Raw genomic sequence first — 26,060 nt, forward strand, 5'->3', positions numbered from 1 at the left:
CCGTGGCCCACCTTGTATAAATAAATGACAAGAAAACCAGCATTTCATGCATACTTGTTGTCTAATTTTAGGCAACTCCTTATAAAATTACCTCCTATATACCTATTCTGAGATCCCAAAAAAATTAAATATAGACCCATTTGTTAAAATAGCAAGGATTATATATGAACCTAAGAACATAAGCAGTGCCTCTGCTGGGTCAGACCAGAGGTCCATCACGCCCAGCAGCCCGCTCACGCGGCAGCCCATCAGGTCCAGGACCTGTATAGTAATCCTCTATCTATACCCTTCTACCCCCTTTTTCTTCAGGAAATCATCCAATCCCTTCTTGTACCCCAATATCGTACTCTGTCCTATCACACCCTCTGGAAGCGCATTCCAGGTGTCCACCACCCTTTGGGTGAAGAAGAACTTCCTAGCATTGGTTCTAAATCTGTCCCCTCTTAATTTTTCTGAATGCCCTCTCGTTCTTGTACTTTTCAAAAGTTTGAAGAATATGTCCCTCTCCACTTTCTCTATGCCCTTCATGATCTTGTAAGTCTCTATTATGTCCCCTCTAAGCCTCTGCTTTTCCAGGGAAAAGGAAGTTTATGCAGGCTTCTGTTTGTAAAACTAGAAAAAGACATTTTTTTAAATGAATTCAATGGGATGGAGAGCAAATAGTACAAATATCCATGTTTGGGACTTTTGTTTCATGAGCACATGCATCCAATTAGATGTGGAGTCCAATTTTAGAAAAGACATGAAGTGGGAATTCACATGTCTAGGTCACAATACATAATTCCCCTTATAGTTTACAAAGGCTCTGCCAAAAATAGAGACTGTACTAAAATGTATGTAATGACATGTGGGATTGCACATCCATGACATTCCAAATCCAGCAGAAGTAGCAAGTTTAGAAAGCTGCATAGTTCTCTATCTTATATGTTCATGGGAGCATCCTTTTAAAATTAATGTTTAAGTTCTCTGTTCGCACCCTGAACACCTTGCCAGTACTTCCCACCCTTCCCTTGATTTCCCTATCCTGGCCCCAGGATTTTTAACATCTAGTGCAGCAGTTCTCAACGCATACCTCGGGACACACTAAGCCAGTCTGGTTTTACAGATTTCCACAATGAGCATGCATGAAATAGCACAGTTACTTACCGTAACAGTTGTTATCCAGGGACAGCAGGCAGATATTCTCAACATGTGGGTGACGTCATCCACGGAGCCCCGAAGCGGACAATCTTGCAAGCAGTCTTGCTTGAAGAACTTTCAGAACGTTTGCGAGTGCCTTCCCGCCTAACGTAGGTCGCGTGTCAACTCTGAGGTACCTCAGTTCAGATAGCTAGTTAAGAAGCCAACCAGGGGAGGTGGGTGGGTTGTGAGAATATCTGCCTGCTGTCCCTGGATAACAACTGTTACGGTAAGTAACTGTGCTTTATCCCAGGACAAGCAGGCAGCATATTCTCAACATATGGGTGACCTCTAAGCTAGCCAGAATGGGATGGTGGGAGTTTTGGCAAATTAGGAGAATTTTTTTTTTTTTTAAAGATGGCGTCTGGATAGGTCGTGTGTTGTGGTACCTCTCGCCATCCTTTTGTTATTTTTTGTTTGGTTCTACTTTCTCATTGTTTTTTACCTTATTTTTGCTTTACTCATATTTTTACTATTTTTATGCTATTTTATTCTTCTAATTTTTAATCTTAGTCTGATCAATCCTTATTTTGCCTCTAACTAAACCACCCAGCATGGCCGTTAACGACAAAATTCTTCAATCTTACTAGCCTGCAGTGTGGCCTGTCTTGATGTTTTCGGGCTCTGTGGTGAACTATGCAGTGCGGTGGGCCAGGAGTGCCTCTTGATTTCTGCCACTTCCCCCCTCCCGCTGCTGTCTTTGATCGCCTTCGTGGGATTACGCACCTGTCTGCTGGGGCCTGGTTGATGTGCCGTAGCCCACTGGAGATGGGGGGGATTTCTGCTTTATGGGGCACAACAGAGCATGAGCGGTGGAAAAGCACGCAAGGCATCAGGCCTTCAGGGCGCAGTGGTGGGGCTCTGGAGGCAGCCAGCTACGAGGTGGAGAAGAACAGCCGGGGGCTAACCGTCAAGAGTCTAGTGGATGGAGGCAGCATGCTGCAGACTAGGGACAGCAGAACGTCGGGCTCTTTCAAATTGAATGGGAAGCTGCAGGAGGGTGAGAAGAGGAGCCCTCCCAGGGGTAGGAAATCAACGGTGAGGAAACTTAAAAAAGGCTGTAGCATCAGAGCTCCAGTTTCAGCTGAGCCATTGGTCATTGGGCGCGGTTCCCCTGCAAGTTTTAATTATATTGTATTTGACAGTGGACTTCAATATCAGCTGTGACCTGCCTCCTCCTTTCTACCACAGTTGGGATCTAGAGATCATCTTTGGCCAGTGAAAGTCTATCATCGAGGGTTCTTCTTGGCCATTGTATCCTGCTGTTGTCCAATTGGACTTCTACTCTGTCTTGCTTGGGCTGCTTTGGGTCTTTGAGGTTTTGATTTACTTTAATGCTATTCTTTTTATTTTTTATTATTTGAATTGTTATATCTTTCCTATTTACTAATTGTTTTCTCAGGTACTTTAGCTAGATTGTGAGCCTTTGGGACAGTTAGGGAAGTTCCAAGTACATAATTTTATTTTACTGTAACGCGTTCTGAGCTCCTGGGGAGGACGGGCTATAAAAATGAACAAATAAATAAATAAATAAATAAACAAATGTAAAACTGCCTGGCCAAAATGGCCATCCCGTCTGGAGAAAGTATCCAGACAATAATGAGAGGTGAATGTATGAACTGAGGACCAAGTGGCAGCCTTGCAGATTTCCTCAGTAGGAGTCGATCTGAGGAAAGCTACAGATACTGCCATAGCTCTAACTCTATGGCCCTTGACTCAACCCTGCAGAGGGAGGCCAGCCTGAGCATAGCAGAAAAAGATGCAAGCAGCCATCCAGTTGGAGATGGTTTGCTTGGAAACAGGATGCCCCAACTTATTCGGATCGAAGGAGATAAAAAGTTGAGGAGCAGGTCTGTGAGGTTGAGTGCGTTACAAATAGAAAGCCAAAGCACGTTTACAATCCAGAGTATGAAGAGCTGTTTCTCCAGGATGAGAATGAGGCTTTGGAAAAAACACTGGAAGTACAATGGTTTGATTGAGATGAAATTCTGAAACCACTTTAGGTAAGAATTTAGTATGAGTACGGAGGACCACTTTGTCATGATGGAATATTGTGAAAGGTGGATCTGCCACTAGAGCTTGTAGCTCACCAACTCGTCTAGCAGAGGTGAGCGCAATGAGAAAAAACACTTTCCAAGTGAGATATTTAAGATGAGCCAAATCTATTGGTTTGAAAGGAGGCTTCATCAATTGAGCAAGAAGAACATTGAGATCCCAAGCCACTGGAGGTGGCTTGAGAGGTGGTTTAACACTGAAAAGTGCTTTCATAAACCTAGAAACCACAGGATGAGCAGACAGGGGTTTCCCTTCAATAGGCTGATGAAAAGCAGCAATTGCACTGAGGAGGACTCGAATGGATGTGGATTTGAGGCCAGATTGAGATAAGTGCACCAGGTAATTCAAAACCGAAGACAAGGAGGTAGATTGCAGCTCCTTGTTTCCATAGTCTTAGAATGATACGTTCTCTTGCGAAGTTACTAGAACCAGCTTCCTTGAATACAATGATCCACTCTCTAGTAATTTTTTGCATAGACTACTGCAATGCCCTTTATAAAGGCATTACAAAAAGGAAATTAGATGGCTGTAGATTGTGCAGAGCACAGCTATCAAGATCATTTGTGGCCCTAAGAAATATGATCATGTCTCACCTCTCCTGTTCAGCGCACATTGGTTACCCGTTGAACACAGAATTAGTTATAAAATCTTACTTTTAACCTTTACAACACATTTAAATAATCAACCGGAGTTCATTAACAGACTTTAAATTCCTTATTATTCTTCAAAATCGCTACATTCAATGTCACAAAATCTTCTCGTCATACCTTCGTTAAAATTAATCAATGCGTTGCGTTCTAATAACTTTGCTGTCACTACCCCTACTCTCTAGAATTCGCTGCCCAATCATTTGTGCAGTGAATCCGAAATAAAACAATTCAAATCAAAATTAAAAACATTTTTGTTCCAGGATGCCTTTGGACAATAACTGTCCTCAAGTACAAAAATAAAAATTTTATCACTTTTTACCCTAAACTATTGTTCTTTCCTTTTTTGTTACACTTTTTCTTTCACGATTGTAGTTCTTCCCTTTCTTTCCTAATGTTTGAAGTAAGCCATATGTCTTATGTATTTTACTAAGCCACTTTGGTTTTGTTTAGTATCCCTAACTTTTAATCTGTTTTTATGCAATTTTTATATTGTATACCGTTTAGAAACATGATTAAGCGGTTTAAAATTTTTTTAATAAACTTGAAACTTGTGATGAATAGTACACCAAGCAGAGAATCTAGTCCATTTCTGGGTGTAACACTGCCTAGTGGAAGGCTTCCTGGAAGCCTCTAGAATGTCCTGTACAGACTGAGAAAACTGTAGTGTGGCATTTGGTTGAGAGGTACCAAGCTGTTAGGTGTAGAGACTGCAGGTTGGGATGAAACAGAGTCCCTTGACTCTGTGTAAGCAGAGAGAGAAATACTGGTAGAAGTAGAGGCTCCCTGCTGCTGAGTTGAAGCAGAAGGGAATACCATGGTTGTCTGGGCCACTGAGGAGCTATCAGAATCATGGTGGCATGTTCCTGAGAATCAGAGGGAACGCATAGAGAAACTGATTTGCCCATTCCAGGCGGTGAGGAGAGTATATCCTGGAGCAGAACTGAGGCAGTTGGTTGTTGTGGGGAGATGCAAAGAGGTCTATCTGAGGAGTTTCCCACTGAGCAAAAACGTGATGTATTGGCAAAGAATTGAGTGTCCATTCGTGAGGTTGGAGGAGATGACTCAATTTGTCCGCCAGACAGTTTTTCTCTCCTTGGATGTAGACAGTTCTCAGGAAGGTGTTGTGAAGGATCGCCCAATTCCAAAGCTTCAGAGCTTCCTGGCAAAGAGGGAGAGATCATTTTCCTCCCTGCTTGTTTACATAATGCATAGCGACTTGATTGTCCATTTGAATGAAGACTACCTTGTCGTGGAGAAGATGCTGAAAAGCTTTGAGAGCATAGAAGATCGCTCTGAGTTCCAACAGATTGATATGACATCAATGATCTATGCTGGCCCAGTGACCTTGAGTATAGAGACCATCTAGGTGAGCCCCCCCAAGCGTAAGTTGAGGAATCTGTCATGAGAATCTTCTGATGAGGGGGCGTGTGAAATAACAAACCTCTGAAAAGATTGGAAGAGAGCATCCACCAGTGGAGAGACTGTCTCAACGAAGGAGTCACTGTAATGTGTTGAGAGAGTGGGTCGCAAGCCTGCTGCCACTGAGATGCCAGAGTCCACTGAGGAATTCGAAGGTGAAGTCTGGCAAAAGGAGTCACGTGAACTGTAGAGGCCATGTGACCGAGAAGAACCATCATGTGTCTTGGCGAGATTGAGTGAGGAAAGACACTTGTTGACAAAGGTGAATGAGAGCATCCTGACATTGTTGAGGCAGGAATGTTCTCAGTTGAACAGTGTCCAGGACGGCTCTAATAAACTGTAGAGTTTGGGAGGGCGTAGCTGGGACTTTGGAAAGTTGATTTTGAACCCAAGACTTTGGAAAAACAAAATAGTCCATTGGGTCGCTACAATAACCCCTTGTTGCGATGAGACTTTGATGAGCCAGTCATCCAGATATGGAAAGACTTGAAGACCCTGCATCCGCAGGGCTGCAGACACTACCACCGGCATTTTGTAAAGAATCTGGGAGATGATGCCAGCCCAAAAGGGATACTCTGTATTGGAGATGAGGATTCCCCACCCAAAATCTTAGAAATCTGCGAGAGGCTGGATGAATTGAAATATGAGTGTAAGCCTCTTTGAGATCTAGGGAGCATAACCAATCTTCTTGAGCCATCAGGGGATACAGGGTTGGAAGAGAGAGCATTCAAAACTTTTCTTTGACAAGAAATTTGTTGAGAGCTCTGAGGTCCAGGATAGGTCACAAATCTCCCCTCTTCTTTGGCACCAGAAAATGGGAATAAAAACCCATGTCCCGTTTGCCCAAGGAAACCATTTGACGGCATGGAGGCGAAGAAGAGCCTCCTGAAGAAGAAGGGGAAGTTGCAACACTTTGGAAGGAAACTCTTTTGGAGGGAGATCTGGTGGAATTTGAAGAAATTGGAGCGAGTAACCCTCTTGGATGATGGTAAGAACCCAGAGGTTTGATGTAATCTGCTCCCACTGTTGGTAAAAAATGATGGAGGTGACCTCCTATGGGGAGAACAGAAGGCTGATGTATGAAGATTGACGTTATGCTCAGATTTAGATTGTCAAAAAGACTGTGCAGGCTTAGCTAAAGCAGGGGTTTTGTTGACGCTGTTGCTGTTTCCTGGGTGGAGGCCTGGAATAAGCCGGAGTAGATTTCTGTGGATAACGACGTTGAGGTGGCCTATAAGGCTTAGTAGCTGGAGGCTGAGGCTGAGGCTTAGGCTTAGGCCTAATCAGAGGGGCAAATGACCACTCATGCTCTGACAGACGCTTGGTGGGAGCCTCAATGGATTCGTCAAACAGCTCATTACCTTGACAGGGTATATTGGCTAGGCGATCTTGAAGGTTCGGATCCATGTCCACTATCCATAAACAAGCCAGATGTCGCATTGCAACAAGAAAGAGCAGTGACTCGAGATGTAACTTCAAATGCATCATAAGTCGCTTGGAGCATAAATAGACATATTTGAGATAGAGTATGGTGTAGCTGCTGAAACTCAGGCAACCACTGCTCAGATAAGTCTGAGAATAAGTAGGCATGGTCTTTATGTAGTACTTCAGATAAGAGGTGAATATGAAGTTGTAGTTCAAAATCCTGTTTGCCATCATGGAATTTTGATACAGACGGTGTCCAAATTTGTCCATTGTCCGTCCCTCTCTTCCTGGAGGGACTGCTGCATAGACTTTGGTGGAATTGGACTTTTTGGGAGATGATTCTACCACCAAAGATTGGTGAGACAATTGCGGCTTCTCAAACCCTTTACAAGGAACCGTGCGGTAACGAGATTCCATTTTGGAAGTTATAGCGGGAATAGAATGAGTCTCAAGATCTCTCAGGAAAATTTGCTTTGAAACAGGATTCATGAGAAGTCTCAAAATGTCCTTTGGCGGATGGGGCAATTCCATTTCAGCTAAATACTCAGGAGTATACTTAAGACTCAGATTGTAGATCAATTTGAAGAGCCTTTACTCATGTCAAATATGAATTTGGAAAACGATGTGGAGTTCGCAGATGAAGAACCCTCAGGAGGGGAAGTAGAGCGAGAGCGAGGTGCTGCAGAATAAGCCTCCTTGGAGTACTTGGAAGGGATCCCAATGTAAGAGTCACAGAAGAAGCTTCACTGTGTGATATAGGCGGAGTCAGAGAGTGCTTATGTTTGAGAGGACGTGATGGAGAGGTCCCAGGAGTGTGAGGTACTGAATGCCTCGACTCATGCCTCGTAGAAACAGGTGAACGAGGATCCCTTGTAGTATGTCTCGACAGAGGAGTCCCAGATCTAGACGAGCCTCGAAGTGAAGAAGAACGAGGCGTTAAAGGCTTCGTGGTATGAGACCTATGTCCGGTTTTGGAGGGAGTCTCGATGGGCCTCGAAGAACGAGGTATAGAAGACTCCAAATCCTTCCTTGGAGTCAGGTGCCTCGATGAAGAGGAATTCTTCGAATGAGACCTGGATCGAGGCTTGTGCCCCACCCCTTGAGCAGGTTGAATAGCTAGAGACCTGGACTTGGAAGGACGAGGCGAGGAGTCACTGGAGGACAAAGGCTGAGACCTAACAGGTTTAGCTCCTTGGACCTCGACAGAATGCTCAGACCAGCTCGCAGAAAGCAGGGTCAAGGCAGGGGCAAGCTTAGCAAACACAGAGGTGAGCTGCCTGGTCAAGATGGCTTGCATGTCCTCGAAGACAGGCACCGAGACCAATGACTCTGGTCTAGAAGGTGCAGCAGTGCGCTCCACAGTGGGCGACCTCGAAGATGAGTATTCCCTGTTTTTGGAGGCACACTTCGTAGGAGGTCTCGTAGAGGCTGGCACGACTGCACTCGTCATCTGGACTGTCTGAGACTGAGCTGGAGGCTTCTTAGCTAGCGTACCTGTGGAGGGAAGAGCAGACTTGCCTGAGGACCAGGCCTTAGGAGGCACAGCAGATGAGGCCTTCACTGATGAGGGCGACTTGCTGGAGGTCAAGGACTTGGCCGACAAGGCCGCCACCGAGGTCGAGGCCTTTTCCGTAGACGGCTCCATGGAACCAAAGAACTGCTGATTCTGGACACGATGTCTCCGAAGAGCTCTTTTTTGAAGGGTAGCACAGTGCGGGCATGACTCAGGGCAATGTTCAGGTCCCAAGCACTTAATACACCAACGGTGCGGGTCGGTGAGTGAAATCACCCGGTTGCACTGGCTACACCTTTTAAATCCCGTAACAGGATGGGACATAGTAAAAAATACAGCTGCAGCCAAACGAGGCCGGCGACAGGGCTACACCCCAAGCCCTGCCGGACGAGAACCGATGAACAAAAAGTAAAGTTAAAAAAAAAAAAAATTAACAGGCGTGCTGTACAGTGACTTACAAAAAGAAGAAATAAAAAAGAAAAGCCGTGGTGCAAGAAGGCACAACTTGAATTTGGGGCAGAGCTGAGAAAAACAGGTGCTTCTTAGCTCCGTGGAAAAATGAGAACTGAGATACCTCACAGGAGACACGCGACCTACATTCAGCGGGAAGACACTCGCGCATGAGCGGTGCAGCACTCGCGAACTTTCTGAAAGTTATTCAAGCAAGTCTGCTTGTGAGGCTGTCCGCTTCGGGGCTCCGTGGATGATGCCATCCATATGTTGAGAATATGTTGCCTGCTTGTCCTGGGATTCTGGGATAAAAATATGTATGCAGTGCATCCATTGTTTGCAAATCGAATTAATGCATATTCACTGTAGGGCAGTTTTTCTCAAGTACCTAATTTCATTTTAGTTTGATACATTATAAACCGCTTAGGTCAGTAAAATGCAGGAGCAGTATATCAAATCTTAAGTAAACATATACATATCCTAAAAATCTGACTGGCTTGGTGTGTCCTGAGGACTGAGTTGAGAAACCTTGGCCACTTAGTAGGAGCCCAGTTGTGCCTGCTCATCTATCTCATAGTTCAAAATAGTGCCTATGACCCCTATCAGTAATTTTCTTGTATTACCACTGTGGATCACAAAGGCCATTTTGAATCTGGAACACCGAAGAGCAGGAGTGGCTGGGCCTCACTCCTGCTTCCACTAGATACCAGTAAGAGCCAGGGTAGGAGGATTGAAGGCTGGTGGGGGGTGTAGTGGCAAAGCTGGTCTCTGTCTTTATACTTGCTCACTAGGCAGGCATTTATGTATAACTTGGGACAGGTATAAATGCTATCTCTCTATCTATTATTAGGAACATGTACTCATCTTGTAAAATAGTAATATTTGCTGGTATTCTTGACCTGCCCACATTACCCCTTGCCTTCTCCATAGCCATGCCCCCTTGTCATCTAGATGTGGTATGGATCTCCACATGTACATGTAGCTTTCTAAATTTACCTTTACATATGCATGATCATCTACACATGTAAAAGCTGCTATTTACACATAGAGATCCTTCTAAAATAAAGGTCTTACAGTGCCTGCTTTAAATGAATTCATATGACTCGTGCTTCATACTCATTCTTTGGGTCCACCCATTTTGGCGGCTCCTCCTTCTTGAAAGGCACAAACCTTTTCTCTGTAGATAAGGGCGTGTTGATTTCAAAACTGAAAGAAATATAGATAGGAGTTCCACCAAGTCACCAGTCACATGACAAGCTGTGGCTTCATGGTACATCATGTGTAATGTGTTAAAAGACTGTGAGGAAAGAAACAAAATATTTGTTCAGTATTTGTAATTTAATTTAGGGAAATATTCATGAACACTATAAGACACCTTGTAAGCTGATGCTACTTAAAAAATGACTAGTATATCAGTAGATTTTATGATGCTTCTATAGCATGAAACTGCAAGTCAGACTTACTGTAACTTAAAAATAAAAAACGTGAAACTGTAGCAAAAAAAAAAAAAAAGGATTCCATCTCACATAATTAATGATAAATAGCACAATGGGTATATCTAAATTAAAACATTACCTGGAGAAGCCCTACATTTAAACAGTAATTCCTATCTCTAGCTGCTTTAGGATGAGAAAGAAGACATATTGATAGAAGACATGCAAATAGAACTCGAGGTGACACCTCCGGGGATCTAGATTACTTAACTTACTTGTGAGGGTCAGTTGGGTATTAGGGGTAATTTATTATTATTTTTATTCTTTTACCAAATTGTCTTTGACCTATTTTTCTTTTAATTGTATAATTATTTTATAAAGAAAATTTAAACATAGTGCTTATGAATTATTTTTCTTTGAAATGTAAATAGATTTATGAATTTAATATATTGCATTTTGCAATCTCTGTTTAAGAAACTAATTTCATTTGTCGTAAGCCACTCTGTGGTTTTATGGAACTAAAAGAGCAGTGCAAAATTACAGGAAATTGGATGGGGTGCAAAGCTAGTATTAAAATAGTAACTTTCCCCACTTTCTCTACTTGTTTCAGATTCTGCCCATATCTGTTCCAGAGCAAACATATAAGGCTGTACAAAAACATTTTTTCAGCTTTATTTGGAAGGATTTCATAGGGTTCTGCACCCATAGAAAAAGTAGGGATTGGAGGTCCCTGATCTGCACATCTGCATTCACTGAACTTCTAAAGTAAGAAAGATCTTTACTAGAAAGAATTTGCTGGGAAATTCCTTTTAATCTTAGGGAAAGGTAAACAGAGTTAAATAGGTAAGCTTAGGGACTTTAAGTACTCTGCACACTTAGCAAAGGAGTTTAAAAGATAGATTTTCTTAATATATAAAGTCTCTATTACAGTTCAATAAGCTAGCATTTAAGGGTGCTGTTTTAAAGTTACTATAATATCAGTACAAAGCACAGCTAACAGACAAAGGAAGCCTCAGTTTAGACTAACGTGTTGATGCAACAATGGTACAGGTAGGAGAGTTTTAGATTTAAAGGCAGTCCCTGTTTTACGAACTTCTGACTTTTGTCAGAGTTGTACTTACGAATGGGGGTCCTGTTCTACCTTCAGTGTCTCAATGTGTCCCTCTCTCTCTCCCTCCATTCTGTGCCCCAAGTACCTGCCTCCCTCCGGCGGGTGTTTACCTTCTGGCTGGCTACTTCTTTCGTCCAGCTGCAGTCCTTTCTCTGCACAAAGTCGTCAGAGGGAATGCTCCAAGCTAAACCGCGGGACACACGTAGGAGCGGCTTTGTGCAGAGAAACAACTGCAACTGGAAGGAGGAGGGAGCTGGCCAGAAGAAGGTAAACACCCACAGGCGGGAGGAACATATCTGGGGCACAGAATGGAGGGAGGGATGGAGAGAGAGGGGTGCATTGGGACTTGGGAGGGAGGAAGCACAACTTCAGACAAAGGATGGAAGGAAGGAGGAAGGGGGCATGAACTTGGGACAAAGAATGGAGGGAGGGTAGCATGAGCCATAGGATGGAAAAATGGAGGGAGTGAGGGAAAGAGATGCTGAAGTGGGGGAGGGAATAGAAAGGGAGAATTGAGTGTCTGAGTGAGAGGGAAAGAGAGATGGTGCACATGGAGAGATGAAGAAAGAGGAAAATTGTTAGGCATAGGGAGGGAGAGAGAACTATTAGACATGATGATGAGAGAGGAGTGAGGTAGAAATGCATGGGAAAGAGAGAGATGAGATGGAGAGGAAACAGCGGGATGGATGGACAGGGATGCAAGAGGGGTCTCAAGGAGGTGGAGAAGATGGGAATAATACTAGAATCCGAGTTACATATAAATTCAACTTAAAAATGGTTTGAAAAACAGAACCCATCCTTAACCCGGGGACTGTCTGTATTAAGAACTAGGGAAGGGGGAGCCTACTCCAGAAGGATAAGCTCCACTTTAACCAGGAAGGAAGCAGGCTGCTGGCTTCAACATTTAAAAAGAGACAGAACAATTTTTAAATTAGAACACTTTTTAAACTAGAAACTGGGAGAGGCTGACGGTCACTCAAAAGCGCATGGTTCGGAACAAGGTGTCTTTAAAATATATCACCAAAACAGGGAAGATAGGGCATCCTGATACCGAAGTTGCAATAGAGACCATTGTAGACCAGGTGTCTTTAAATACAGAACAAATAGATTTTAAAGATTGCAAATTATGACTGTCAACTATTGATCAAGCTGTAAATAGGAACAACAAACATTGTTTAAATGTCTGTATGCAAAGCCAGAAGCCTATGAAACAAGAAGGAGAGGTAGAATATTAAAAAGATGGATATAAATAGATATCTCTGAGACCTGGAAGAAAGAAAATAACCAATGGGACATTGTCATACTAGGATGTAAATTATATTGCAATGATAGGATGGATCAATTTGGTGGAAGGGTAGCATTATATGTTAAGGAGAGCCTTGAATCGAATAGACTAAAAAATTCTACAGGATACAACACACATCTTAGAATCCCTATAAATAGGGATTCCATGCATAAAAGGGAAAAGTATAGTGATAGGACTGTATTACCATCCACTTTGCTAGGATGAACAGAGAGATACAGAAATGGTATCAGAAATTAGGGAGGCTAACAAACTGGTTAGCACAATAATAAGTGATTTCAAATACTCTGATATTAACTAGGTCAATTTATTTTATTTAAAAATCTTCTAGCCCGTTTAAATTCTAAGCGGGTTACAAAGTCACATACATAAAATACATAATAAACATCATTAAAGCAAAGATAAAAACAGTAAGATATTACTCTTACATCTTCATCCAATGTTAAATAAAAAAATAAGCGTACTTTTCCACTCAAGAAAAAAACTTCACTAATCATAATTTTAAAATGGTATACATTAAACCAACCTCTGTTAACATAACATCATAAAAACTGCTGCTGCTGGGTCAGACCAGTGGTCCATCATGCCCAGCAGCCCTTAGGTCAAAGACCAGTGTTCTAAAGAGTCCAGCCTCACCTGTGTACGTTCCAGTTTAGCAGGAACTTGTCCAACTTTGTCTTGAATCCCTGGAGGGTGTTTTCCCCTATAACAGACTCTGGAAGAGTGTTCCAGTTTTCTACCACTCTCTAGGTGAAGAAGAACTTCCTTACGTTTGTACGGAATCTATCCCCTTTCAACTTTAGAGAGTGCCCTCTCGTTCTCCCTACCTTGGAGAGGGTGAACAACCTGTCTTTATCTACTAAGTCTATTGCCTTCAGTATTTTGAATGTTTCGATCATGTCCCGTCTCAGTCTCCTCTTTTCAAGGGAGAAGAGGCCCAGTTTCTCCAATCTCTCGCTGTATGGCAACTCCTCCAGCCCCTTAACCATTTTAGTCACTCTTCTCTGGACCCTTTCGAGTAGTACCGTGTCCTTCTTCATGTACGGCGATCAGTGATGGACGCAATACTACAAGTGAGGGCGTACCATGGCCCGGTACAGCGGCATGATAACTTTCTCCAATCTGTTGTGATCCCCTTCTTTATCATTCCTAGCATTCTGTTCGCCCTTTTTGCCGCCGCCACGCATTGCATGGACGGCTTCATCAACTTGTCAATCAGAACTCCCAAGTCTCTTTCCTGGGAAGTCTCTCCAAGTACTGCCCCGGACACCCTGTATTCGTGTATTATATTTACTTCATACAACAGCCACTCAACTATTCCTTTCATTCGATCCAAACAGACTTGGAGTTCCTCTCAACAAGAGAATCATCTCACTTTTGCTGGTGAAATGTATTTTCTTTTGCTATGCTCAGGCTGGGCTGATGCTAGATGGTTGGGTAACTACTCATAACGTTCGAACAATGGCGACTTTAGTAGCTCATCTATGTTCCACTCCCAATGAAGACATCTGTAAAGAAGTTACCTTCTCCTTAATTCATACATTCTCATCCCAGTACTGTTTGGAGAATCATTCCAGATGGGATAGTCAGTTCAGAAAAGCAGTTCTACAGAATTTAATCTCCAGTTAAATGCCATCTTCCCTCCAGCCCTTTTAGTTTCACCAGGATCATAAGTACGACCCTGGTAGCAAGGGAGTCCCATATGTGAGAATATAGTACTTGCTTGTCCTAGGATAAAGCATAGTTACTTACTTGTAACAGGTGTTATACGAGGACAGCAGGTAGATATTATCACAACCCTCCCACCTCCCCTAATTGACTTCTTAGCTTTTTTACTGAACTGGTGCATGCGCGGTACAGGTAGTCTCAAGACTTGCAAAACATTTAAAGTGACAGTATATTTTTGCACTGTCTGTACCAGGCTCCATGAGAATTATCTGCCTGCTGTCTTTGGATAACATCTATTACAGGTAAGTAACTGTCCTGTATGAATTAGGTTTAAGCAAATTCTGAAAGTAATTATACAAGCACTTGAAAACAGAATTTACTTTATTCACTTAGGAGTATATTGTACAGTTAATATTTACCTCAGTCATCAGGATTAACCCTCTGTTAAATACAACAAGAAGTCTGTCCTCATCAGATTCCAGCAATATTCTGAAGGCACTAGGATATACAAACAGAGACAAACTGCCTTAAAAAGTATTCCAACAATCAAAAATACATATCTTAGCTCTAGCCAACTGCAATGATTATGTTTATGTAAATTTAGTTTTAAAAGTGGGCCCCACGGATAAGAAAAGCTATTAGTTTAAATCTTTTCCTTCATTTTGTATTCTTTCTAAAGCAATGAAAGTCAGAAAGAATTATGCAAAAGAGATTGAAAATGTCTGCCAATCGGCCATCCTGCTATTTTAACTACTTTAATCAACTTCAACATATAAAATGGAAAGAAACATTTATTATGCAACGACTACATGTTTGGTACTGTTAAATATAATGAGTAAAGATTATGAGATAGAATTTAAAATATTAATGGGACTCTAGTTGGCTGCCTGGTCTCATATTTATTTATGTATTACCTTATTAATGTGGTCCAACAGGAGCGTCCATCCAAACAACGCAAATAGCAGCTTATGGTTGTCTTCTTGAATTGCTTAATATCTTCTAACTCTTCTTCTCTCATATCAGGTCTCTGAGCCACAAATAACTGCATGAGATTAAACAATTCTTCTACTGCCTGCAAAATAAGCGAAAAGTACACAAAATACTAATTTTATAATTTTGTATTTGTCCACTGAAACATTAAGAGCTAGATTTGCCATACATTAATGCACATTATTTACTGCAGTTCTATTTTATGTAGTGGGACCTATTCATCATCAGCAAATGCTGACAGTTGCACATTTTAGTAAATCTACCTTGAGGCAACCTATACAATAAAACTTGCATTAAATTTTTTTTTCATGCAAGTCAGTAAAAATCTGAGACATCATAAAATACCAGTTAGCACAATATACAGTTTTACACTGTGCAAGCAAAATTTGCACATTAGTATGTTCAAAATTCTAGCATGCATGGCAACAGAAAAAAGAAAACAACAAAACACAACCACTACTGTGCAGCTTATGTATGTATATCCCAAATCTGCCATGTAACCACTCCTTTCACTTTAGCATAGGAATATCTTCCACCACACCAAGCCCCCAGTCACAGAAAAATGGGCCCTTTTTGGTCCCCTAGCCCAAACAGTATTGGCTGTTCCCTGCCTTTATAGAACCTCATCCCACTCTTCAGCATCCTAGATTCCTAACCTTCTGGCATTTCCTTCAGGGCCCCATACAATAAACCCTTCCAGCACCAATAGGCATCAATCATTAACAGCTGTTGGGCAGGTAGGAGTACTCTGATGTCTCTCCTGCCTATGATGATTTCTACCCTTGACGACCAAACCCTGTTCTGGAAGGTTCGATGGGTGGGCAGCTATGTGAGAAATAACTCAGAAGCTGCAAGGGTTTTTTCCCAAGATATGAGGGATGACTGGTGCTCCTTGGGGAGGTGGAGAAGAGAAACTGGACCTCTTTCTGTTGCTAGATTCCAGGGGAATTCTGGGGAAGTTAACATAATTCTGAAATGCATAAGTTGTACAGAATTTATCCCATTTAGAAAGCAGATTTTGTTAAGTGAGACAAGGTAAAGTATCAGAGAGAAAAAGAGATTATGTACTCACCCTGGTAAGCTCTTTTCCAATAGATAGGTGAGACAGATGGGCAGGGCAGGATTCATTCTTCGAGGGCCCCTAGGCACACAAGTACACTGGGCCCCCCTGAGCCTGCCCAGCCCATTACCCACCCACATTAATCTGTTTTTTTAATTTACTTTTTTTATTTCCCCTTGTATTTCTTTTTTTTAATTAAAAACAAAGATTAGCACACCAGTGCACAGTTTTTCTTCTATGCAACCCCCAAACATCTCTGAACAAACCTCCTTTCCTTCCCTTCCCTCTTACTTACCCAGGACTTTAACTCTGAACCCTTTCCATACATATATAAAAGCGTTCAAATATATTGTAAAGCAGTAATACTATCTGAAATATAAGTCTATATTAATAACCAAGTTTACAATGCCTCTCAACTGCCTCACTTGGGGCTCCTTTTACTAAGGTGCGCTAGCGTTTTTAGTTAATTTGTTAATTTGACCTGTAGTGAGTTCCCGACATAGTCTCGAGAGACTACGGGAACTCCCAGCAGCCATTTCCTCATGGCGATCTGCATGGGGCAGGAGTGTAGGAAGATTGCTCCTGCCCCGAAAGCCCTCTAGACCACCAGGTAAGGCTGGGAAGGCGGCAGGGAAGAAAAAATGATGGATTTTTTTTACATTAAGACTGTTTTTTTTATTTTCCCCCTCCCCAGAAAAAATCACGATTATATGAAACCGTGAGTGCAGGAACCGCGAATGGGGAGGGGGAAGTGTATGTAGATAAAGGTTAAACTGAACCGGCAAGAAGCCAAACTGCATACAGTGAAACACCACAGAAACAATGAGACACAGCCCCCTAATACTCTGCAAAATATAAATATAGCAGATGTAAATTTGAAGAAACTGACAAACAATCACCACTTACAAATTAGCAAATAGAAATAAAACAAAAATTGAAAATAATAATATACCATTTTATTGGACTAATCCAATTAACTTTCAGAGGCCATAGCCTTCCTCTTCAGGTCAATATAGTATACTGCTGTTACATTATACTGTTCTACCTTGAGAAAGGGGGTTTCGGTCTCTAAAAGTTAGTAAAAAATGTATTAAAATTAGTCCAATAAAAAGTTTACCTTATTTACTGTTAATAAAATTTTTAACAATACAACTACAATACTATTTTATTCTAAAGCAACAAAAAATCTTTTTTCTACATTTTGTCATTTCTGCTTTAATCATCTTGTCTTCAGCCCCTTCCATCCACTGTCTGCCCTCTCTCTCTACCCCTTCCATCCACTATCCGCCCTCTCCCTGTTCCATTTGGTATCTTCCCTCTTTCTATGCTCCTTCCATAAACTGTCTATCCTGAGCCCCTTCTCTCCTTTGTACATGATTCATTTCAGCTTCATCCCCTCTCCATTTTTCTGTCTTCATCTCCTCCACTTTGCTCTGACATCTCTCTTCTCCTTTCCTTCCTTCCTTCTCACTCCACCCCAGGTCTGGTATCTCTATCTCCTTCCCTCCCCCCATGCCCTGGCATCTCTCTCCTTCCATGCTCTGGTACCTCCTTCTCCCTCCTTTCTCTCTGGTCTGGCATTTGTCTCCTTAGTTTCCCTTCCCTCCCCCCATGCCCTGGCATCTTTCTCCTCTCAACTCCCCCTCCATTATCTGGCATCTCCTCTCCTTCCTTTCTCTACCTCCCTCCTTCCTTCCTTTCACCTGGTCTGGCATCTGTCTCCTTCCCTCTTCCCCATGCCCTGGCATCTCTCCTTCCCCCTCCATGGTCTGTTATCTCCGTTCCTTTCCACCCATGGACTTGGCATCTCTCGTTCCCTCTCCCTTTCCCCCCCAATTGGGTGCAGCAGCAGCATTTCTCTTCCCCCCTCTATGCTCTGGCATTTCTCTCTTTTCCTTTCCTTCCTTACCATTCCACTACATGGTCTGGCATCTCTATCTCCTTCCCTTCACTCCCCCCATGCCCTGGCATCGCTCCCTCCCCCTCCATGGTCTGGTATCTCCTTGCCCTCCCACCCAAGGACTTGGCATCTCTCGTTCCTCTCCCTTTTCCCCCCAATTGGGTGCAGCAGCAGCATTTCTCTTCCCCCATCTATGCTCGGGCATCCCTCTCTTTTCCTTTCCTTCCTTCCTTCCCATTCCACCCCATGGTCTAGCATCTCTATCTCCTTCCCTTCACTTCCCCCATGCCCTGGCATCTTTCTCCTCTCCTTCCAACTCTCCCTCCATTAACTGGCATTTCCTCTCCTTCTTTTCCCCTGGTCTGGCATCTGTCTCCTTCCCTCCCCCATGCCCTGGCATCTCTCCCTCCATGGTCTGGTATCTCCTTTCCTTTCCCACCCTCCCATGGTCTTTGCAAATCTCGTTTCTCTCCCTTTTCCTTCTCCCTCCTTCCCTCTCTCCCCCCAAATTGGGTGCAACAGCAGCATTTCTCTTCTCCCCCTGTGCAGCAGTAGCATTTCTCTTACCCCCTTCCCTGTCTCACACACCCATCGGAAGCGCAGCATTTACAACTTGCTGCTCTTGCTTGCTTCGGGCCTTCCTCGTTGCCGGGTCCCACCTACTTTCTGTGTCATAAGAACATAAGAAATGCCTTCACCGTATCAGACCTTAGGTCCATCTAGTCCGGCGACCCGCACACGCGGAGGCTAAGCTGGGTGTTCCCTGATGAAGACTTTGTTTACCCGTATCCCTCAATGTGATTTGCAAGAAGGTATGCATCCAACTTGCCCTTGAATCCTAGAATGGTGGTCTCCGTCACAACCTCCTACAGGAGAGCATTCCAAGCGTCTACCACTCTCTGTGTGAAACAGAACTTCCTGACATTTGTCCTGGGCCTGTTGCCCCTCAGTTTCAGTCCATGACCTCTTGTCCAAGTCACATTTGACAATGTGAATAACAATGTTTCTTGCTCTATTTTGTCAAATTCTTTTAGTATTTTAAAATCTCTATCATATCCCCTTGCAGTCTTCTCTTCTCGAGGGTGAACAATCCCAGTTTTCCGAGGCATTCTTTGTAGCTCAAATTCTCCATACCTTTTACTAGCTTCATGGCTCGCCTCTGCACTCTCTCCAGAAGTGTTATATCCTTCTTTAGGTAGGGAGACCAGTGTTGGATACAGTATTCCAAGTGTGGTCTGACTATTGCTCTGTAAAGCGGCATTATGACGTCCGCCGATCTACTCATGATTCCCTTCTTTATCATGTCCAACATCCTGTTTGCTTTCTTTGCCGCCGCTGCACATTGAGCCGACGGCCTCAGGGTCCTGTCTATCAGTACCCCCAGGTCCTTTTCTTGTTCGCTCTTGCCCAATGTTACACCTAACATTTTATATTCATGTTCCTTGTTGTTTCTGCCCAGGTGCATCACTTTGCATTTTTCTATATTAAACTTCATCTGCCACTTTTCCGCCCATTTCTCTAGCTGGTTCAAATTTCTCTGGAGTTCTTCGCTGTCCTTTTGTGACCCAACTGCCCGACATAGTTTTGTGTCATCTGCAAACTTGATTATATTACTTGTTGTTTCTTCTTCAAGGTCATTTATGAAGATATTGAATAAGATGGGCCCAAGAACCGAGCCCTGGGGCACACTGCTTGTTACCTTCTCCCAATCCGAGAACCTCCCATTTATGCCCACCCTCTGCATTCTCTTTTCCAGCCATTTGCCTATCCATCTTAATATATCCCCTTCTATTCCATGGTTGAGTAGTTTCCTCAGAAGCTTTGCATGTGGAACCTTGTCGAACGCTTTCTGGAAGTCTAAGTATATTATATCCACCGGTTCTCCGCTATCGATTTGTTTGTTCACCTTCTCAAAAAATTGAAGTAAATTCGTCAAACATAACTTCCCCTTCCTGAAGCCGTGTTGACTAGCTCTCATCAGGTCGTGATTATCCAGATGTTGCACTATGCTATCCTTAATTAGTGCTTCAACCATCTTCCCAGGAACCGACGTAAGTCTCACAGGTCTATAGTTGCCCTGTTCTCCTCTTGATCCTTTTTTGAAGATTGGGATGACATTCGCTATCTTCCAGTTGTCTGGTATTTGCCCAGTTCTAATTGACATGTTAGCTAGGGATTGTAATAGTTCTCCGATTTCTACCTTAAGCTCCTTTAACACTCTCGGGTGAATTCCATCTGGTCCAGGGGATTTGTCACTCTGATAGTATATCTGGTCCAAATCCACATTCACTGTGGTGAGGCTTTCCTCAATTTCTCCCTTGAATACTCTCCCTGTTTCAGGCATTGATGCGGTGTCCTCCTTGGTAAAGACAGACGCAAAGAATGAATTTAGCCTATCTGCAATCTGTTTGTCTTCCTTGATGCACCCTTTTCTTCCTTGGTCGTCGAGAGGGCCTACTGCCTCCTTTGCTGGTTTTTTCCCTTTTATGTATCTAAAAAAGGGCTTGAAGTTTTTGGCTTCTTGCGCTATCTTTTCCTCATAGACCTTTTTGGCGTCTCTTACAGCCTTGTGACACTTCTTCTGGTCGACCTTGTGACTGTTCCAGGCCTCCGTTGTTTTTTCACGTTTCCATTTTTTAAACGAGTTCCTCTTTTCCCTTACTGCATCCTTCACTTCTTTAGTTAGCCAAGCTGGTTCTCCTTTGTTCTTATTTTTCCTTCCTTTGGATATCTGCGGAATGTAGAGATTCTACGCTTCAGTGATGGTATTTTTTAATAGGGACCATGCTTGATCGACCGTTTTGATATTGGCTGTCCTATTCTTGAGCCGTTTTTTAACCATGGCTCTCATGCTGTCATATTTTCCTTTTCTGAAGTTAAAGATTGTGGTTAGGGTCTTAGTTCGTTTCTCCTTCACGATGTCAATTTAAAATTGATCATGCTGTGATCGCTCGTCCCCAGCGGGACCGTGACTTCTACATCTGTTGTCTTCCAGTTATGCCATTTAGGACCAAATCCAAGGTTGCGGTCCCTCTTATCGGTTCTCCCACCATTTGTTCTAGGAAGCAGTCCCCTATCATTTCCAGGAACTTTGTTTCCCTGCCGCAGTTTGAGGTTCCTAGGTTCCAGTTTATCCCTGGAAAGTTTAAGTCTCTCATGGAGGAAGGCTCGAAGCAAGCAAGAGCAGTGAGTTGTAGGTCTCTCTCTCTCTCCCTTCTGTGCCTCTCTCCGGTGAGTGTTTAGTTTCTGGCAGGCTCCCTTGCTGCAGTAGTTATTCTGTTCAAAGCCATGGGTGTCAGCTCCTCACTTGATCCGTGGCTGCGTCGGAAGCCTTCTCTCTGACATCGTGACAGAGGGAATGCTTCCGATGCAGCCGTGGATCATGTGAGATACCTGAAGAGAGGCACAGAAGGAAGGGAGAAGGTCGTGTTGGGACTCGAGAGGAAGCACAAGCTGGGCTGCAGGTTGGACACCCCTGATTTAAGAGATGTTTGGGGGTTGCACAGATGAAAAACTGTGCACTGGTATGCTAATCTTTGTTTTGAATTAAAAAAAAGAAATACAAGTGGAAATAAAGAATAAGAAAACAGATAAAAGGGGCGTGGCGTGGGTGAGGCCAGGGGGCCCAGTGTACTTGTGTGCTTTGGGGCCCTCGAAGAATTAATTCTGCCCTGTGTTTATTTAAAAGTAAAATGATAGCACCACTGAATAAATGTTGCACGAGTAAGCAGACAGAAAAAGATCCACTCTCATCCCCTGGGATAGCAAAGTTCTAAGGGGTAGCAAAAAACACAAGAGGTATATAGCATACACTCAGAGGAATGAAGAAAAGTCACTGTTTGAAGAAGGAACTGTCAAGTCACCAGAGAGTCAGGCAGGCATTGGAAGAGGACGGAAGGGACTCAGAATCCTCTAAGTATTGCTGCATATTTTTAAGGGGCAAATCACACTTTCTTTTTCTGTCTTTATACACTGGTCAATGGACATAATCCACACATTCTGGACTGATCTAGAGGATTCTAAGGAAGATTTTCTTAACCTAAAAGGAACCAAAAACCTCTTCCCTTTAAGATGCACAATTTTTCATTTTATAAAAACACTGGGGATGATATTCAGTGGCACAATATCCACAACTCTCCCATCCTATATTTAACCAGTTTGAGGGAGTTATAGGGGAAAAATCTTTATAAAATTAAACCGTTGGGAGATAATTTTATTACAGCGCACCAATAAAACTGTTCAAAAACTTGCCTATTTTATGTTGTCACAATAATAGTCCCTATGCCTTTATCTTTAATTTTCTTTATTTGATTATTCATTATAATAAATATTCAAGAATATCCATCAAATTCTGTATACAAGATACAACTTAACATATAAAGTAAATAAGTCATCCATGTTATAGTCCACATTATATGGTCGCCAGTATTAAGTAAAAAGTAAATATCTATCTATCATCTAACATAGCAGGCAGTAATTGGCCAATCCATATAGTTATTACACCATCCTCCAATATATATAAAGTTATTAATAATAGAAATTATACTTTCAGCTTCCCTTTATTAAAGTCTTCTAACTGGACTGGTTCAAAAAAGGTATACTTATCACTTCCATATGAGACTAAGCTTTTGCACGGAAATTTAAGAAAGAATGTAGCTCCAGCTGCTACCACATTAGGTTTCAGCTGGAGGAATTGCTTTCTTTTATACTGAGTTTGTCTAGAGACATCTGGAAAAATTGTCACACGTTGACCACAAAACAGGTCTTGTTTTTTCAAAAAATATAATTTCAAAATAGCCTGTTTTTCCATCTCTGTTTTGAAAACTACTAATAAAGTTGCTCGTTTATCAATTATATCCTTGGAGGATTCAAGAAATTGTTATAAATTCAAACTATCAGGTGAGACAAGTTTATCCATCTCACCTTCTTCAAGAATTTCTTTAGACACTCTTGGAATGTAATAGAGGTTATCTAATTCAAGATTATCCACTTTAGTATAAGGCAATATATCCCTCAAATACATTTTCAAGAGTTCCAAAGAAGACAAATAATGTGTTAAGGGAAAATTTAATAAACAGAGGTTTTTAGCTCTTAAAGAATTCTCTAATTTTTCTAACTTAGTATGAATCAACATACATAAGAACATAAGCAGTGCCTCCGCCGGGTCAGACCATAGGTCCATCCTGCCCGGCAGTCCGCTCCTGCGGCGGCCCAAACAGGTCACGACCTGTCTGAATCACCAGAAGGGGCTCCCTTGCCACCTTGGTTTCTCATTGAAGTCCTATCTTCCCATCGAAGTCCTAACCCTCCGGTCTTGCACATGGACGACCTGGTTGGGTTTCTATACTTATTACCTGGTTAGCTTTCTATACTTGTGTTACATCCCAGCTCCTCCCTCAGTATCCCACGATCCCTTTATCCCTCAGGAATCCGTCCAATCCCTGTACCGTACTCTGCCTGATCACTTCCTCCGGTAGCGCATTCCAAGTGTCCACGACCCTTTGGGTGAAAAAAAACTTCCTTGCATTTGTTTTGAACCTATCTCCCTTCAGTTTCTCCGAATGCCCCCTCGTACTTGTTGTCCCCTTCAGTCTGAAGAATCTGTCCCTATCCACCTTCTCTATGCCCCTCATGATCTTGAAGGTCTCTATCATATCTCCCCTGAGCCTCCTTTTTTCCAGAGAGAAGAGCCCCAGCCTATCCAACCTCTCGGCGTATGGGCAGTGTTCCAGCCCTTTTACCAGTTTCGTTGCTCTCCTTTGGACTCTCTCAAGTACCGCCATGTCCTTCTTGAGGTGCGGCGACCAATACTGAACGCAGTATTCCAGATGTGGACGCACCATCGCTCGATACAATGGCATGATGACATCCCGCGTCCTGGTTGTTATGCCCCTCTTTATGATGCCCAGCATCCTGTTGGCTTTTTTCGAGGCTGCTGCGCACTGTGCAGATGGCTTCAGTGATGCATCCACCAGCACACCCAAGTCTCTCTCAAGTCTGCTGTCTCCCAACAATGCCCCCCCCAATTTGTAGTTGAACAACGGGTTCTTTTTCCCTATATGCATGACCTTGCATTTTTCCACATTAAAGCGCATTTGCCATTTGTTTGCCAGTCTTCCAGCTTGTCCAGGTCCCTTTGCAGGTCCTCACACTCCTCCCTGGACCTAACTCTGCCGCACAGTTTGGTATCGTCTGCAAATTTTATAACCTCGCACTTTGCCTCCTTTTCCAGGTCATTGATAAATATGTTGAAGAGTAACGGCCCCAGCACCGATCCCTGTGGCACACCGCTTGTGACTCCCCGCCAGTCAGAATATTGGCCCTTCACTCCGACCCTCTGCAGTCTACCCGACAACCAGTGCTTGATCCATCTGTGCACATCCCCTCCCACCCCGTGGTTCCACAGCTTCCTAAGCAGCCTTTCATGTGGCACCTTGTCGAAAGCCTTTTGAAAATCGAGGTAAATGATGTCTATGGGTTCCCCATTGTCCACCCGACTGCTTATTCCCTCAAAGAAGTACAGAAGGTTCATTAGGCACGACCTTCCCTTACAGAATCCGTGCTGGCTTGTTCTCAGTAGGCCATTCCTATCGATGTGCTCGCAAATGCCGTCCTTGATCATAGCTTCCACCATCTTCCCTATAATTGAAGTCAGGCTCACCGGCCTGTAGTTCCAGGGGTCACCCCTCGATCCCTTCTTGAAGATAGGTGTGACATTTGCCAATTTCCAGTCCTCTGGTACCTCACCAGTTTTCAAGGATAGGTTGCAAACATGCTGGATTGTGCCCGCTATTTCTTGTCTTAGTTCCTTCAGAACCCTTGGGTGGATACCATCCGGGCCCGGTGATTTACCGCATTTTAACCTGTCTATCTGTTTGAGGACATCCTCCTTACTTACCTCTATGTGCTCCAATTTTTCGGCCTGTTCCCCACTCATGAGCTCCTCTGAGTCCGGTATATTAGATGTGTCTTCGCTCGTGAAAACCGACGAGAAGAACGTGTTCAACCTCTCAGCTACCTCTTTATCCTCCTTAATCACTCCCTTCCTATCCCCATCGTCCAACGGCCCCACCTCCTCTCTCGCTTGTCGCTTCCCCTTTACGTAACTGAAGAATGCCTTGAAGTTTTTCGCCTCCCTGGCCAGCCCCTCTTCGTATTCCCCTTTTGCTTTTCTAACCTCTCGGTGGCATTCCTTTTGGCATTTCCTGTGCGCCTGGTGATTTTCCTCCGTTGGGTCCTTTTTTGTCATTTATTGCCCTCTTTACTTCAGTTGACATCCAAACCGGGTCCTTTGATTGCTTGTTCTTGCAGCCTTTCCTGAAACTGGGGACGTACATTCTTTGTGCTTCCTGCAGGGTGTCCCTGAATAGGGTCCAGGCGCTTCCCACAGTCTCCATCCTAAAGATGTTTCTGAGCTTCCTCCCCACCATTTCCCTCATAGCAACATAGTTCCCTTTCTTGAAGTTGAGCGCAGTTGTTGCGGTCCTCCTTACTATGGGTGTCCCCCTTTCTAATGTGAATCTGATCGCGTTGTGATCACTGTTGCCTAGTGGTCCTCCCACTTCTATCCCTTTTGCAGGCCCCCCTAACCCGTTTAGGATGAGGTCAAGAGTAGCACCCCCTCGCGTCGGTTCTTTGACTAGTTGCTCCATGAAGCAGTCCCTCACAGCTTCTACAAATCCTGTTTCCCTAGTGCAGTTGGAGTGACCCGTACTCCAGTCTATTCCCAGGTAGTTGAAGTCCCCCATCACTGTTACACTTCCAGTCCTGCATTCCTGTCTCAGTTCCGCTTCCAAGTCGTGTCCGACTCCTTCTGGCGTACCAGGTGGGCGATAGTACAGCCCCAGTTTTATGCCTGCACCCTTGTTTCCTGGCAATTTGACCCATAGCGATTCCAGCCCCTC

At 43.4% G+C, this 26,060-nt stretch overlaps 1 protein-coding gene across 8 annotated transcripts in view; it reads right to left on the bottom strand.

The window, feature by feature from the left end:
* Nucleotides 1–26,060, bottom strand: part of USP34 (ubiquitin specific peptidase 34) — a 1,084,964-nt gene that overhangs the window by 37,173 nt on the left and 1,021,731 nt on the right. For all 8 annotated transcript variants that reach the window (XM_033939082.1, XM_033939080.1, XM_033939079.1 and 5 more), the window contains 3 exons: nucleotides 15,121–15,278; nucleotides 14,626–14,704; nucleotides 9,862–9,988 (listed from right to left, as the gene is read on the bottom strand). In XM_033939082.1, coding sequence (XP_033794973.1) covers nucleotides 9,862–9,988; nucleotides 14,626–14,704; nucleotides 15,121–15,278 — 364 coding nt within the window. The remainder of the gene's footprint in view (nucleotides 1–9,861; nucleotides 9,989–14,625; nucleotides 14,705–15,120; nucleotides 15,279–26,060) is intronic.

Source organism: Geotrypetes seraphini, chromosome 3, assembly GCF_902459505.1.
Source record: "Geotrypetes seraphini chromosome 3, aGeoSer1.1, whole genome shotgun sequence".
Lineage (NCBI taxonomy): Eukaryota > Metazoa > Chordata > Amphibia > Gymnophiona > Dermophiidae > Geotrypetes > Geotrypetes seraphini.